The sequence below is a fragment of the Lytechinus variegatus genome, chromosome 3, assembly GCF_018143015.1.
Source record: "Lytechinus variegatus isolate NC3 chromosome 3, Lvar_3.0, whole genome shotgun sequence".
Taxonomy (NCBI): Eukaryota; Metazoa; Echinodermata; class Echinoidea; order Temnopleuroida; family Toxopneustidae; genus Lytechinus; species Lytechinus variegatus.
In genome coordinates, this window is record NC_054742.1 from 44,070,144 (window position 1) to 44,086,440 (window position 16,297).

At 36.0% G+C, this 16,297-nt stretch overlaps 1 protein-coding gene across 2 annotated transcripts; it reads left to right on the forward strand.

The window, feature by feature from the left end:
• The first annotated feature begins 119 nt into the window (after positions 1 to 119).
• Positions 120 to 15,604, forward strand: LOC121411118 (coiled-coil domain-containing protein 115-like). 2 transcript variants are annotated; one of them, XM_041603643.1, is made up of 6 exons: positions 120 to 275; positions 9,132 to 9,254; positions 10,825 to 10,931; positions 11,802 to 11,920; positions 12,695 to 12,901; positions 13,667 to 15,604. In XM_041603643.1, exons 2-6 carry the CDS (start codon positions 9,144 to 9,146, stop codon positions 13,837 to 13,839), a joined length of 717 nt encoding a protein of 238 aa, XP_041459577.1. In that variant the 5' UTR covers positions 120 to 275; positions 9,132 to 9,143; the 3' UTR covers positions 13,840 to 15,604. The 2 variants fall into 2 exon arrangements, with proteins under 2 accessions (XP_041459577.1, XP_041459576.1); XM_041603642.1 differs by having other exon boundaries at positions 121 to 281.
• The last annotated feature ends 693 nt before the right edge of the window (positions 15,605 to 16,297 follow it).

Here is a 16,297-nt window from a genome sequence, read left to right on the forward strand (position 1 = left end):
AGCACACGGACCGGGATAATTGAGCTTTGAGCTCATTATTAGCTGCGCTGAGCATGCAAGCGCTCGACCTGGCTGCGCTGAGAGAATCAGATGGCAGAAGAGCGGCCCGCTTTGAAGCTACCGTAGTTAAACCATCATCTGGTACAGCCACTGGTCAATATTTATCTTAAATCCAACAACGTCTGAGCAGTTTCAGGCTCCGGGTACACTAGCCTACATAGCCCAGGTCCTGCTAGTATAGAACCACTGCCCTGGATTATTGGATGTGATTTGGAGTGGTGGTAAGCATTTAAGAAGTCTAACGATTCATTCACTCAGTTTAATAGTCCCATTCATTCAATTTCATGCTGGTTATAAATATCGGCACTGGCACTGCTGATTGCATATATGCATAACCCAGGCCAGGGAGCTCCCGCCCGCGCAGCGGGCGGAAGCCCAGGGGCTTACCGTGCATTTGACCATACTCACGGGACTAGCATGATTTATGGTCTAAATATTTCTCCAAATGAATTGTGAAAATAGAAATTATGCACTAACCATGATTATATGGATAAGCACTCCTAGTACCAATGAGGTCCAAACATTACATGTATGGACCTCATAGGCGACATTACCCAAATTATGGGTTAGACAATTCAGTTCTGATTTCAAACCCAAGACTTTGGTAAATGTACGCCTTAATACGAATTGGAGTTATGCGATATGACTTTCATTTGGTGGGAAGACATTTGTTTCTTAAAAAAATGAGTTGAAATTAAAATGAATTACTATTAAACTTACATTTCAGGCCCTTTTTGTTGATTTTCGGTGAGCGTTCCACACAGCTGCGACGAGTGATCAACTCCGAAGTGATACGCGAACTGGTCAGCTGATCGGTCAGGTGATCGGTAGATTATCTTTTTGTCAGACGTTCATAATTTATGTAAAGCGTATCACTCTTCAGTATCTTGATTTCAAAGTATCAGTATTGCAGATAAATGTCATTATTGATTGGAATCAGTGGCGGATGGGGGGGGGGTGGGGTGAGCATTTCTGCCCGATCCCCCTATTGAGATTTATAGTAAATATTTTGGAATTAAATACGTTGTTCATACTAGTTATGTGACCCCTCCCTTATGATGATCACAGCATTATTTGTAATGGGGATATTTCATTCATATTCTTGTCTCTTCTTTCTCTTTTTAGCCTTTTTTTGCTTGTTAAAACCTTTTTTTTTGGGGGGGGGGGCTCGCCAAATTTTACGTGGGTCAAAATTATCTTCATTTTTTTAGTGACAATCTTTTTTTTCATTTGTCCAGTTCTACGCGAGACAAAATAACCTTCGATCATTATTATAGTTAAAAACTTTTTTTTATTTTTTATTTATTTTTTTTTTTGGGGGGGGGGTTGCCAAATATCACGTGGACAAAAAGACTTTCCCTTTTCTAGTTATTTTTTGGTGGGGGAGGGGGCTTGCCGAATATCACGCGAACGTTTTTCAGCTTTTACTGTTTTATTCGACTTATAATCAAATATTAAATGGGGCTTACCACAGTTTTTTTAAAGTCAATTCATAAAAATATTCCTCCTCGGGATTTGAGCTTTCTTTCATAAAATATCAATCTTTTTCATGATTACCAAAAATACTTAAAATGTCCAATTTTTTATCGGTGTAGGCCTATAAAGCTTTAGCTCATGCGTTGCGCCTGCCATATTTTAATGTTCATCAACTTTATGCTTTTAATGAATTCCTAAAAACACTAAATTCTCAGATCATCAATTTTGTCGCAATCGAATAATTCGATTGCATCTCTCTATCAGTTTTGAATATTTATAAAAAATATCAGCTCGTGCTTTTTGCTCGTAATATTTTGATTAGTAAATTCTTCTCTTATATAATCGAGTCGGATAGATAGATAACTAGAGAGAGAGAGTTGGGGGGCCGGGGGGTCCCTCAGCTACTTGTCCTCGCTTATTCCCAATTTGTTATTATGCTCATGTTGTGAGAGCTTTGTGTTTTCATATTTTTTCTTTTTCAACCTTTTTATTGTCTCGGAGCTTCCCTCTATTTCTTTACACTATGATGTAGTCCTTTTTACCTCATTGTTTCAATCATTGGCGGCGGAAGCCCCAAATTTTAGAAGGGGACAACCCAAAAAATTTTGACAAGCAAAAAAAAAAAAAATGTCATCAACAACAAATTTAGGGGGGGGACCGTAGGGGGGATCCCGTCCCCCCCCCCCCCGCTTCCGCCGCCTATGGTTTCAATTCTTTTTTTGTTCTCATTTCAATGAAAACATCATTATTAAACTGACGTAGAAGACTTTATTACGAAATTTTGACATTGTTTTGTCTCATTGTTTGGCTTTCTTTTTTTCTTCTTACTTTTTCCCTTTCCTTATTTTCTCTTTTATTTCATTTTATGAGGTATCCGCCAATTTATACAACACCAAGCATATAGAGGCGGATAATCAGTGAGGGAGCGTGACGGTGTGCCGCTCTAAAAAAAAGGAGGAATATTGGAAGAAAAAAAAGAAGAAGGGATGGGGAAAAAATAAAGGAAAAAAAAAGAAAGATGATGATGGCAATGATGATGATGAAAATTATCTTGGTGATGATGATGGTTGTGGTGACGGTTGTGGTGATGATGGTGATGATAATGATAGTGGTGATGATGATGATGACGAGATGTAATTTTGTTATTTTGTCTTTGAAAAAATTAAGTAGTGCAAAGTTGAATTCATTTAAAGTTTATTATGAAAATAGCAGAAAAAAATAAAAAATTGGTATGCGTTCGAGGAAAATCCATCCCCCACCAATTTTTTTTAAAGGTAAGATTTTTTTTTGTAACGGCGTAGGCCTTTGCAAGCAGCTATTATTATGGTAAAAAAGTAAATGAAATGTCAAGAAATACATGATAATGATTTTTATGGTACATTTAGTATATCAATAGATAACTTCATACTTGTTATCAAAAAGAAAAAAAGTGGGTCGTTACGGACCATTAAAAATGGGAAATTTGGGCATTTTATATTTAGGATAGAGCAACTGCTCGTTATAGACGTCACAATAAATCAAGCATTCTAAATTCTATCAACTCCATTTTTTGTCAAATAACACCTTCATCGATATTTTGAAATGATTTTTCTCATATTTTCATCATCTTTTTATCAGGGTGAAATTCCCCTTTAATTTACAAAACAGATTCGCAAACAATATCAAGAGTAGTGGGAGGCAAGGGCGGAAATCTAAGGTAGGGGACCAGGGGCTGGAAAACAGGCAAAAAAACAACAAAAGCAAACTAACAAAAAAAAGAAGGTCGTCTCGTCCAAAATACATGTTTTACTTCGATTTAAATGATGTAGGCCTATTTCTTTCCATCATATATAAAAGAACAAAAATAGTAGGGGGACATTTGATAATGTGCCCCCTACTATTTTGGGTTAGGGGGAAGTGTCCCCCTGGGATTTGCGCCCATGTGGGTGGGGGGTGTTGCACCTCCTTTCGGAATCATTATGGAACAGTGTGAATAGTCGCTGTGATTTCGATCTCATACCTATAAAAAAAAATAGAACAGAAGAACGCCTTGACCACAGGCCAAAATGCCTAACAATTTTTCCGCGGCATTAGCGACTCTCGTAAGGGGCGCTCCATTTATAAATAAAGTTGCATGTGTAGCTGTCTATGGCGACAGAATTTATCGCAGAATTGCAGCCAGAATCGTGGGAAATTTCCAGAAAATTCAAGAAAAGAACCGGTGAGTACCGATTTAACAGTACTAATGTAATTAGTAACATTTATTGAATTATAAGAATATTCAATTTTTCGTGAAACAAAGCTTAGTTCTAAGCTAGGGCGGCCCAAATGCGCTTGAGTGGAGTCCCAGTTTCTTAACACGGGTAAGTATTGCGGTGTCGCCTAGAGTGATGGATAAGGTCTAAAAAAAGTAACGAGTGGTAGTTTCCTGACATCTGGGCACAAACTCGAACCTCAAAAATGAAAAGTTCTCTCCTTCTACCTAGCCTGCAAACTTATTCACTGCCACTCATGGTTTCAAATCGTCTCATGTGTGAAGGATTCATATGCACCTGGTGCACGCGAATCTTTCACACCATTTTTACTAAAATAACTATGACTTTACATCATAGCTATGAATTATAATTTTTCTATAACACTTACCGAACCATATGGATCGTTTGTTGAATTCTCTTTGTTGTTTGTTTTAATAAAATAAGAGCATTTTTCGTGATCTTCACGTAGATGCCTCTTGATCAGCGTTGATATCAACTTTTGCCTAAAGAGGGCGCGCGATATTATTCACCAAGCCGGTAGGCACTTAAGAACCAAGTTTGAAAGGATACTCGTAAAATTATGTCACTCTCGCCGATGAATATTCATTAGATCGTGGTCGTGCGTGTTCAATACACACCGAGTGCATGCATGCAGAGAGTTTGTATTGAACACGCACGACCAGGATCTAATGAATATTCATCGCGAGAGTGACATAATTTTACGAGTGTCCTTTCAAACTTGGTTCTTAAGTGCCTACCGTACCTTTGTTTACGGTGTTGCAAGCTAGCTGCATTCTAGGCGATCAGCATTATTTTCTTGCTCGTTCAATCCACTTTCATCATCATCTTGTCAAAAGATGGCGTACTTTACCGATAAGTATATACATGAGATGCAACCTGTTGATTTTTGGTACAATTTCCTATTACGCGCTGACGACTTGAATTGAGAATGTTCGATACGAAAAATTGCTTTTCGATTGTTGTTTGCGTACTTTCCACCGCAGTATTAAGGACGGATTGAACGGAGTATCCTGGTTGAGACTTGGAGGTAAGCGATAAAAACAGTTTTATAAATAATTTCCAATTCATTTTTTTTTAAAAAACTAAAACTATTAAAAAGAAATCATTAGTGGAGAAATACTGAAACGTTTGGCGTTTTTTATTCCCTCACATTCGTGTGATGAATGAAAACGTCAAAGTCCACTATGAAACCACATGCGTTGTGCGAGGTTAGTATTACTAACCTCGCATGTTGTGTGAGTGATTCACTGCTACCATCCTGCCTGTGGTGAATCTACAGGTAGGACTATGGTATGCCAATGTTGTACAGAGCACACACTTCAAAAAATCATTAAAATATCACTTTTGTGACCAAAATTACTAATTTTCATACAGTTGCAATTTATTTTTCATTAGTAACTTGGGAATAATTTTTGTATTCACCAGAGCGCTCAAAAACTTGAATTTTGGGCATATTTTTGTGTACGCCCTCTATTGGTGGAAAGTAATATGGCAAGAAAATTTTCATTTTTTTATCTCTATTTTTAATTAAGAAAAAAATGATTTAAAGAATCAAATTGAAATAAGAGCCAAGTAGTATGAATAATAGGTGTAGTGAAAACTGTCAGTGTAAAAAAAATCAAGCATTTGCCCCAAAGAAAAAGAGAAAATAAGCCAAACATTGCCACCCTTATTTTGCCACACATAGAGATATAACCTTGTTCATTGAATGAGTGCTAGCCTGGGGCGTTTTGGAAAGTCATATACTGTATGATGGGGCGTCCAAACTTCGCGCACTTTTTAAAATTATTCATTGGGCTCAATTTTTTTCAAAAATAATCACAATTTATACAAAACCAATTAAAAAAATAGTTACCACATTGACGGCAAGATCGTACACTATAAAATCATAGACAAAATGTAAAGTAGGTCAAGGGGTTTCGCCGTTATCGCGATCTAAAAATTCTATTCTGATCGGCGAATGCGGGCTGTGCTGGAAAACCGTTTGGAAAGAGTGTGACCTAACTTCGCGCACCAAAGCTTTTGTGGAGATATGAACAAAAATTCAAGCTCAAAAGGTGAAATATTTATATCAGATTGATGGCAAAATGCTATAAAATCGATTAGTACCAAATTTAACACACATTTTTGATGATTTCTGCTTGCAAAATGGTGATATCGTGATGCTTGTTGATTTCTTCAGAAGAGGCGCTAGCGGTGACAAATCTTTTGCCAATATTTTCATGAATACTGAACTCGTCCTAAAGAAACTTTTACCTAAGGGTAATTTTAGGTCGCTTTTCACGTTGGTGATGTCAGATTTTAAGGATATTAGCTATTTTTTTAGATAATGACCGTCCGCCAAGTATGAACACACGCGAAGTTTGGACTCACTGCCATATGTATGGTCACTCCCCACTAACGCCTGGGACCCCCACCTATATTTCCCCACATACGGGTACAAAACCAGAAACTTTCGCTCCAGAGAATTCTACTTTCCCTCTAAAAGATCTAGCCCTAAAACATGTACATGGGGTCCAACTTCATTTCCAACATTTCTGCGATATTGATTTCATTTTTAAAGCAGAATTCATTAAAAAAACAAGAGATTTGTTATGAAAAGATGGGAAGAGCTTACGGCCGTGTTTACGTTGCCATCTTGATTTCTTTGTCTTCCGCTTGGCGACAGCACGCAAATTGTGCGATTTGTCATAGTCATAGTCCTGTAGTTTCCCCACAGGCAAGATGCTTGTAGTGAACCAGTGCCCGCAGCCAACATTTTCCTAACTTCCAGTAAACGCCCGCCATATTGCTCCAGAGTTTAACATCTTTTTTCTTAATTATGGGTGGCAGAGATAGTTGTGCTGTCTATAACTTCAAGAATTACCACAGATTTTATGAAGATGTGCAATTTTGTTTCATTTTTGTGCACTGTCTGCATATTCTGAGCTGAGCAGCTGTGACTGCTAAGTGCGCTCTTGTATGCACGGACTGCGGGCACTCTCGGCCCAGGGACAGTGTATATGTCAGCAAGGCAGTGGAGGAAACTGGTCCCGGCATTCCAAGGATAATGATGATCAATAAAACAAACTCTGCAGTAGATTTGATTTCTTTATTCTAGTTGTATATTTTAGTAACATATCAATTGATTATCAAGAATACATGTTTCATAAATAATCATATCATGATTTTATTCAGATATTTACGGAACTATGTTTTCTTTTTCTCTCCACGGATACATAATTATGTTATTCAGGATCATTGTCGGACATTCTGAAGCTGTATTAATGGCCTTGTCCCAAGATTTTATAATAATGAATTTTTAAAAAAATATGAGAATAGATGAAAGTAAAATTAGAGAAAAATAAGTAAAAAAAATGAAATGAGGAAGGTGATATGTGAGAGAGTACTGAATGTGATGAAATTAATTGATGCAAATTTTGAAATAACATTTGTTTTATTAAAACAATAGAATATGCATCATTAAGATGAATCAAATATCCGTCAGCTCCTTAATTTTCAGACAAAATAAAATTACAGAGAGGTTAGAGGGAGACCATGAAGAATATACATACATGTACACGGCGTCATAAAATGTTTTAAATTCAGTGATTTATTAAATCTTTATTCTGCGTGTCATATACCTATTTCTATGTATTTCTTAATATGAATATATATAGCTTATATTTATACTTTATATTTGGTCTCTCCGGCCGCTCAATCCTCGAGTCTCACACCCCCCCACCCCCCTCAATATTTTGTTTGATCAAACTCAAAAGCCCAATTTGCAAAGGACTATATTTCCCCCAAAATAAGAAATAGCTAAATTTACTAATTATGGAGATAAAATATATATTAATGTCTACATTATGATTCTCATCAATATTCTTTAATGGAAAAATAGCCTCAGACTTTCTTCGGATCGCGACGTGTTCTTTCCCAAGTCGATCGGCGGCATTGACCCGCAATCACCATGCTCAACATTTCTCACAAAATCTTCCCAAATTCAGCCCCAGAAAACTTGGAAAATACGTTGAGCATTGAGTTCATACTTTCACTGTGCAATCATGGTACAAAGATTGTTCTATAAATCCACATTCAAGTATCCAAAATAATTTCAATACGAAGAAATCAGACCTTTAAAAAAGCCTGGATTTTTTGAGTGACACTACACAAAACATATGCCGTTGTATGGCTTCCCGAAAGCCAATTCTGCGTTTGCTCCCTTTTCATTTCTGTGATCCTTTACGGTGACATACGCCCTCACGTGACAAATGCTATTTGTGATAAGGTCTATGAATGGGACACAATCCGTTGGCTCTGTTGAGAGTAACTCAGCACATGTTAGTAAATGATTTAGGAGCCTCCTGGCATGGCTACTCATTGGTACTAGGAGTAACATTTTGGTGCGCTTTTGCCTTGCACCCTCCTCCATTAGATCTAACGTTAGATCAAGAAATCTACTCCTAAATTTTGCCTTTCGGCTGGGGAAAAAGGAAGAAATAATAAAGATGAATTTATATCAAATACAATCAGCTTACCACCTTTATGAAAGATATTTCAGAAAATAGCAAGTTTTGATGACAAACAGATCGGGATCAGCCAGGTTCTTCGATCGCCCTCAGCTACAGCTGAGCGAACAGTCGTCAGCAAATTGGCTGGCATGTTCGTATGCTCAGCTGTAGCTGCGCTGACGGCAATCGAAGAAGACGGGGAAAAAACTTGCTGATGTTTATGTCACCATCTTGTTTTCTTTGTTCTTTGCCAAGCTGCAAGAGGATACATGTATGTGTCTCGTAGCTTGGAGAAGAACAAAGAGAACAAGCTTGCAACGTAAACATCAGCAAAATATTCTTGAAATATTTTTCTTGTTTTTTGTTTACAAATGAAATCAACATTGTATAAATGAATGAAATGAAGTTGAATCCCATTTACATGATTCTGGGCTAGATCTTTAAGAAGGAAAGTAGAAATCTTGGGGGCGAAAATTTCTGGGTTTTTTTTTGTGGTACACGCACGTGAATGGGATGCAATCCCTGGCTCTGGAGAGTAAGCACACATGTGTGAAGAGTTTTTTTAAATGGGTATAAAACTGCAGTAGGTGGATGAGAAGTGGCAGTCTCTCAAATGAGGGTTCGACGTACTGTAATGATGTGCAGGCTCACCATACAACATGCAGTGCTCATGAGGTTTTGGGAGGGGGAGGGAATGGGAATTTCACAGGAAACACATTTTCAAAATCAAATTTGTAACTAACAACTTTCTGCAAGCTGCCTAATTTTACACGTAAAGAGGTCTCATTCTAATCTAGAATCTATTTAGTCTATTTTTTTTATTTCCCTTGTGCTCTATTGTCTGCAGATATATACCAAAATGTCTTTGAGCAAGGTGTGTGAAGAGTTGGATGAGCTTGCTGTAAGCTACTTTCAGATCTTAGAAGAACTCCAAGAGCAAAGAAGAAGATTTGAAAAGTTTATTAAAGAGGTAGGTTTCATATGAGGTCCAATGTCTTTCATTGTGATTGATTGATTGATTTGTTAATTTAGGTAGAAAATCAGTGACACCATCATGAAGAATGCATATACATGTACATGTACAATGTATGTTCATTCATATCAAACTTTCAGTCTTTTTTCTGGCGCAAATTACTTCTGAGCAAACATTTTATTCCATTTTTGTTACATGTAAAGTATAAGGATGATTTGACTAATCTGCACTCTCCCATTTTATACAAAAGGTGAGTACAAAATTACAAATATTCATTTGAGATGTAGAATTTGACATAATTTTTCTTCTGTACATTGCCCACCATAGGCAGTAGCCACAGGCATTGTATATTGTGTTTTTGGAATGTATGTCCATCCAATCTGTTTACTCTCCTCATAAAATTGTTTTAATGATATATAGGAATGACAATCTGATTAGTTATTTGGACAACAAGTTTAGAGGTCACATACATTAATGATCAAAAAACCTTTTCAGGAATCATATTCAAATATGGCCCATGTATGCAATAGAAAACATACTTTTTTGAAAATTCAATATTAGGGCAATGGGGTTAAGTTCAAAGTTCACAGAGTTTGGATGCGTAAAACTTGCATTCTTGTGATAAATCAAGAAAAAAAATCAATATATGAGACTTACCATATTTCAAGTAAGACTTTAAATGTGATGTGGAGCGTTGTGGCCCAGTGGATTAGTCTTCGGACTTTGAAACAGAAGGTCGTGGGTTCGAATCCCAGCCATGGCGTAATTTCCTTCAGCAAGAAACTGATCCACAATGTGCTGCACTCAACCCAGGTGAGGTAAATGGGTACCGGTAGGAAGTAATTCCTTAAAAAGCTGTGTGCGCTATGAACGCCTAGCTTAGCCGGGTAATATAGGAGCGCCTTGAGCACCTAACAAGGTGGATATGTGCGCAATAGAAATACCCTATATTATTATTATTATTAAATAGTCATAAACCACTGCTCTCTGGGTCAATGCATAAACTATACATTTCAAAAAGTTGAAAATTACTGTGGAGTGTGGATACATGTAAACCCGAATCAAAATCTTGCATTGGACCTGCATTTGATTTTCAGACGGCTGTGTGGTGGTGGCAATATCATCAACATAATATCTTAAAGGGTTTTTTCAATGTTATCATAACATAAGTATATGGACCTATTCCATGAAAATTCCACGTTATGACGACTGTTGCTGATCATGCAGCATGAGTATCAGAACTTCTCCTGATCAACGTCACAAAGGTCTGGGTTATTACGGTCAATGATCTTTGACCATGTTGCATCAATTTAAAAAAAATTAACCAAGGGTAAATTTTTAATTCAAGATAATTTGAAAAGTTTATGTCCCTAAAATTGCATAAAACTTTCATATAAGTGTCACCAATTACCAGGGGTGTTCCACATGTTTTGAGTAGCCTTTAATTGTACTTACGTTTGCAAAGGTCTTATGAAATAGTCAAAAAGTCTGATTTTATGAAATGCTTTTGTATCATAAGTTTTGTTATTCCTAAACTGATTTTCCTTAACTCCTGATTTTCCTTCAGGGCTTCCTGAATTTATCCAAGGCTCGATTTTCCATGGGAAACAGGGCTGTAAGTTCTCTTCAATATGATTCCACATCAATGTGTGCTCTTGCACATGTTGTTACCAGGTAATTATTTTTTGTATTATCTACATTTTTAAGAAAACTGGAAGAAATATTGGGGGTTATTTTTTATTTAGATTACTTTCTGTTTTTGAGTTGTTGATCTCAGATGAAACAATTTTTTTTCATGCTGGGTTGTACTTGACCGCAATGATCATGGATTCGATAAAAAAAAATTGTTTGTAGATTTTCATATTAAGCATAACATCCCAATACCCTTTGCCTCAAAATGTATGTTCTTGATATTTTTTATGTATTTTAGAATTCAAATGATATATTTAAAATTGATTTATTTGTTTTATTCAAACATCATTTTTTTTAAGCATATATGTGAGAATAGTTATTGGATCTTGAGATCATAAGGTCAAAGGCTGCAGAAATAATTGTATTCATTGAAATGTCTTGTTCTCACAATTGCATAAACAGTTAAGGGATCAACTTCAAACTTGGGTAATGTACGCATATGGGTGTGCTGATGAGCTTGTTTAATTTTGAGATCATAAGGTCAAAGGTCGCAGATGTCATTATTTTAAAGGATTGGAAGTTGAGTATTAATGATTTGGCGATGACGTGGGCGTATGTCAAGATATCCGTTACACACGACATCATTCAAATTGTTTAAAGACTCCCCTTTTTATTTCTTGGTTAAAGACTATGATCAGAGGGAAAATAGTTATCTTGAGTGAATTGTTTGCTTAAATGTTATTAACCATTTCAAGATTATTTTTCAAACTAATGAATGTTCCTTTTGGTTTACATATGAATGATATTTCAAGTAAACAAGGAGCATACATGTATGCAGCATATTCAAAGATTAAAAAAAAGAGTAATTTTGTAATGTCATTTCTGTCATTTGATTTGAATGTGTTTTGATAGAGACGAGGGTGACTGTCATTCATTTGAGGTTTGTAGAACCAAAGCAATGAAGAGGTCGGAGAGGAAGTCACTGGAAGGAAATGACTCAGGAGTAAACCAGTCTAATGAGGATAATACAGGTATATCAATGTTTCCATATTGCACAAATTAAGTATAGCATTTCATATGATATTTGCAAGGTCCTGGATCTGGAATAGGCAAACTTCAATCACTTAGACTTATCAAATTTATTCCCATTATGATATTTATTTGTTTTTAGCAGAGACAGACATGTCAGTAGTTTGTCTATCCTGTTGAAAACCACTCCTTGTCAGAATAACAAAACAAAAACTACTTCACAGATCAACTTCAAATTAGTTTATGTTTCCATATATGAAAGTGACAGTGCTCTCTCTGGGTAGATTTTAAGTTTACAAGGTCAGAGTTGAAAGGTCATAAAAGTCTTGAGATATCTTGTTTGCGCAATTATTTAAGTAAAAATTCCTGATCAACTTTATTCTGGAATTTATATGTCTATGGAAGCCACAATGTAATTATATTGGTGACACTACTCACTACGTCAGAACTGGAAGGGTAAGAAGTTACTTGAAATGAAGTATTTTCTAATCAACATAAAACTTATTGACAGATCACATTTTAATTTGGTTGATTTCTGGATTGGAAATGGCTTTTATTGTATCTGATTGATCTCAGTGATCACTTTGTTAAGGTCAAAGATCATTTTGATTATTAAATAAAAATTGCTTATCACTTCCACCAATCACAATGATGATATGTCTGTATAGTGCTAGTGACATCGTCTCATAATATAAAGCAGCATCTTAAGTGCTATATAAAGTTATATGTATTATCATTAATGATTTTGGATTGTTTTGTTTGTCATCATTCAAAAGCTATCAGAAGAAGAAGACCCTTATCATCTAGTCCCTCAGATGGGGTGGAAACCCTTACAGCTGGAATGGATCAATTGTCAACGTCGGTTGAAGAGCCACCTACTGGGCCCACCACCACCATGCAGAGAACACCTACCGATCCCCTTCTCTGGTTTGGTGTCCTAGTTCCTCAACCCCTTAGACATGGGCAGCAGAACTTTGTAGAGGGTAAGTAAGGAAACAGATTTTATGACGTAAGTTATGACTTGAATGAATGAAATTATTTTATCCAATGTGATAATAACCATTTTTCAGTTTACAGCCAATCAGTTACAAATACAAAGAAAAGCAAGGATAATAGGAACTAGAAAATAGCATGAATGCTAATCAAGTCTCGCTCCCTGTAGTTTAGGCAGATTATGTTTCTTAACTTATTAGTTAAGAATGAACAATCGTGAATCTATTAAGTATACTCTGTGATGTATAAACAATGCCTATATAACAATTTAACAAGAAAAGAGTATTTACATATGAAAGATATATATATATGAATAACAAAATTCCAATGTAGATGATAACAAAATTCTCCAAATAGGTTATCTTTACAGTTGGAAAATATCAAGTATCTTAAAGATCCCTGAATAATGGTGCTGATCTTGTCTTGTACGTACTGAATGTTATTGCACGCATAATTGCCATATTTTAATTAATAGTAGAGAATACCAATTTTTTCATATAATCTTTGAGAATAGGTAAATACTGAAATAAGACAGTGTTCAGATGACTACCCCTGGGTAAGAGGATAGGTAGGGAATCAGATTCAGATAGCATTCATTCTAGCTGTTATCAATACCATTGATGTTATCACCTGGTTTAATTGCAGATTTGGTCTTATTCTGCATATTTTCAAGGAGCGATTTTCATTATTAAGAAAATTGTCATACAATCTGTATGAATTCCATCAATAAATCTTTGTTCTGTATTGCCCTTTAGCCGTGGAAGCCTGTGCTGTCATGGCCTCACTCCAGACCAAACTAGACATTGCCTACACCCAGTACCGAAATCAGCTCAAACTGAAATACGACATCGTCAAGAAGATGAAGAGCGATGGCAGCAGCTTCAGCAATGGTGCATTATCAGCAGAGTTACAAGAGAATGGTCATTGATGTAGGCTAAGGAACAGGGCCCTGTTTCATGAAAAATGTTATCATTGTAAAAAAGTGATAGAAGCTCATGATGTATCTGCTCTCAGCCAATTATACTGCATGATTTTAGGAGCTTATAACAGTCACTACTGACTTGCCAGCGATAACTTATTTGGTGAAACAGAGCCCAGAAGATATTTAGATTTATTTTTGTACGGACATAATGTATGGCTATATTTGTATTATCCTGTTTGTTGAAATAGACTTCAGAATTTTTGTGGACAATTTTTAGAGAACCCATCTTCTTAATGGCATGTATGTAAAAGTGCATTTGTAATTTCAGTGATATCTTTGTAACATTTACAGATAAGGGTGAATTCATCAACAATGACTCATAGTGGCGGCACCAAGATTTTTTAAAATAGGGGTGGAAGGGGGATGTCACAAATTTTGTCCTATCCATTCTCGCAAGCAGTTTGTGAATTCCATATTTATGACAGGGTTGAGCAGTCATTATTTTTGTCTTTGCACAACTTAATATTGCCAGTATCATGGCAGCTATAGTTTTTGCCTTCTTCTTTGTTATCAACTGTGAATATCTTCCATACAGGCCTACATGGTTTCTTTTGTTCCTTTTGACCAGATCACCTTTTTGCTGTTTAAGGCCACCTATGGCCGACTTTTCTGCCTTTGCTTCCACACTGCGTTTCTAATCTTAAAATTTATGTTGCAAATGTCCTAATCCTCCTTTAAAATTGTATTTTAAGTTCCATTCCAGACACTCTTTCTACATCATCAATTGTATTACACAGTTTGTCTAAGTTTGCAGACAAAGCCTGAAAAAATATTCTTTATTTGTTCTCACTTGGCTTTTGTATCAAGCTACCGGGAACGGGGTTTGCAGCCATTTTAACTTTGTCTTAATCTACGAGACCTTGACAGTCCAATATATGAAGCCTGATTGTTAGCAGTTTGCATGTTTTGATATCCATCATTTCAGCATATGCTCGGAGTTCATCAGTTTTAGCCTTGAAACTTGAAAATTTGAGAAACTCCATCAAATACAGAGGAGTTAGCAGATGTGTAATAAATGTGAACTATTATCTCATGAATATAAAGAATGTAACATGTATTTATTTCCTTTGTTAGAATAATGACTTCTGTCTTCCTCTGATGATGTGAAAAGAGATAGTGTACTCCATGTATATGTACATAATTTTCTTAAATGTCTATCAAAATAACACACTTGGCATTTGTTTTAAACCAATGAATCCATGCCTTCTGATTGAATGATTATATAGAAATAGAATTTGTGCACTTCATAATAAATGCACCAACATCGCTCTTTGTCATGAGGAGTATTGGGGTCACCAAACTTTTCCCTTGGACATACAGGAAAGCATGGGCTGGGAGTAAGAGTTGAAAAATTAAAGAACTGATCAATTGGAAGATGAAGTAAAAGCACAGGGAAGAATAAGGATTAATCAGTAGAACTGTCTGTGTGATCCTAAGACAACTGTAGCGTTTGATAATCACTTTGAAAGAGAAACTGTGATAAGCATAATGTGTTGATCACTCTCGTCTTCAAATCTCTCTCTAAAGTGACGTCAAAAGTGCAACTCGCACACATGTATTTATCATGAAACACACAAATTTCACAATGTTTTAGAAACCGGGTTCTGAATATAGTGTCCATATCTGGGTTTATAAAGGGGTGCAGCAATGCAGTACAGATGCAATGGGCACTTCAGCACCTCAATTTTGACAAAGTAAATAAGGGATGCTACTTTTCATACAAAAAATCCTGCTTTTGCCTCATATTTTTGCCCCCAATTTTCCCTTTTCCATTTTTGCTGAGTGCCAATCATGCGTGCCGTTAATACAGGGTGTATTATTTTGTTGTATAATAATTTTCAGTTGTGTCTAAGTGAGGTACTGAAGACACTCTATACATTGATTTGTTATTACATTCAATACAATTGTAATTTAGAATAAACATACACAGATATGTTTCCCAGATGGGATATGCAATATTTTGTTTAAATGAGATGAGTACAAAATAATGTACTATGTGTAAACATGTATACATTCCATTGTAGTAAATAAATCATGTTATATAATATTTTCAAGGAAACATTCTGTTTCAGTGCATTTTGTTCAATGTTTACTGATTATTAATTACAAATGCATTTTTGATTATATTAATACCATGACAAAATAGTACCAGGATGATTAACCTAATGCATTAAGGAGGGGCGTTTGCCTGAGATAATTTAATGACCATGTGATGTGTGCGCAACAAGAACAAAATATTTGTATGACCACAAAGAAAGTATTATGCAACACCCAAGAATGTTCTGTAATCTGATTGGTCCAAATCGGATCACATGATATTCTGCGAATTGCACTTTTACATCCAAAATGCACTATCCTGCACTCTGACGTCATACCAAAAGTACTATCCTGCACTCTGACAGAG

What these genes read in the sequence shown, in the direction of transcription:
- LOC121411118 (XM_041603643.1), top strand. Translation starts at nt 9,144, where the DNA reads ATGTCTTTGAGCAAGGTGTGTGAAGAGTTGGATGAGCTTGCTGTAAGC. An exon ending in GTCTAATGAGGATAATACAG is followed by an intron (nt 11,921 to 12,694) that starts GTATATCAATGT and finishes ATCATTCAAAAG; the next exon opens with CTATCAGAAGAAGAAGACCC. An exon ending in GCAGCAGAACTTTGTAGAGG is followed by an intron (nt 12,902 to 13,666) that starts GTAAGTAAGGAA and finishes ATTGCCCTTTAG; the next exon opens with CCGTGGAAGCCTGTGCTGTC.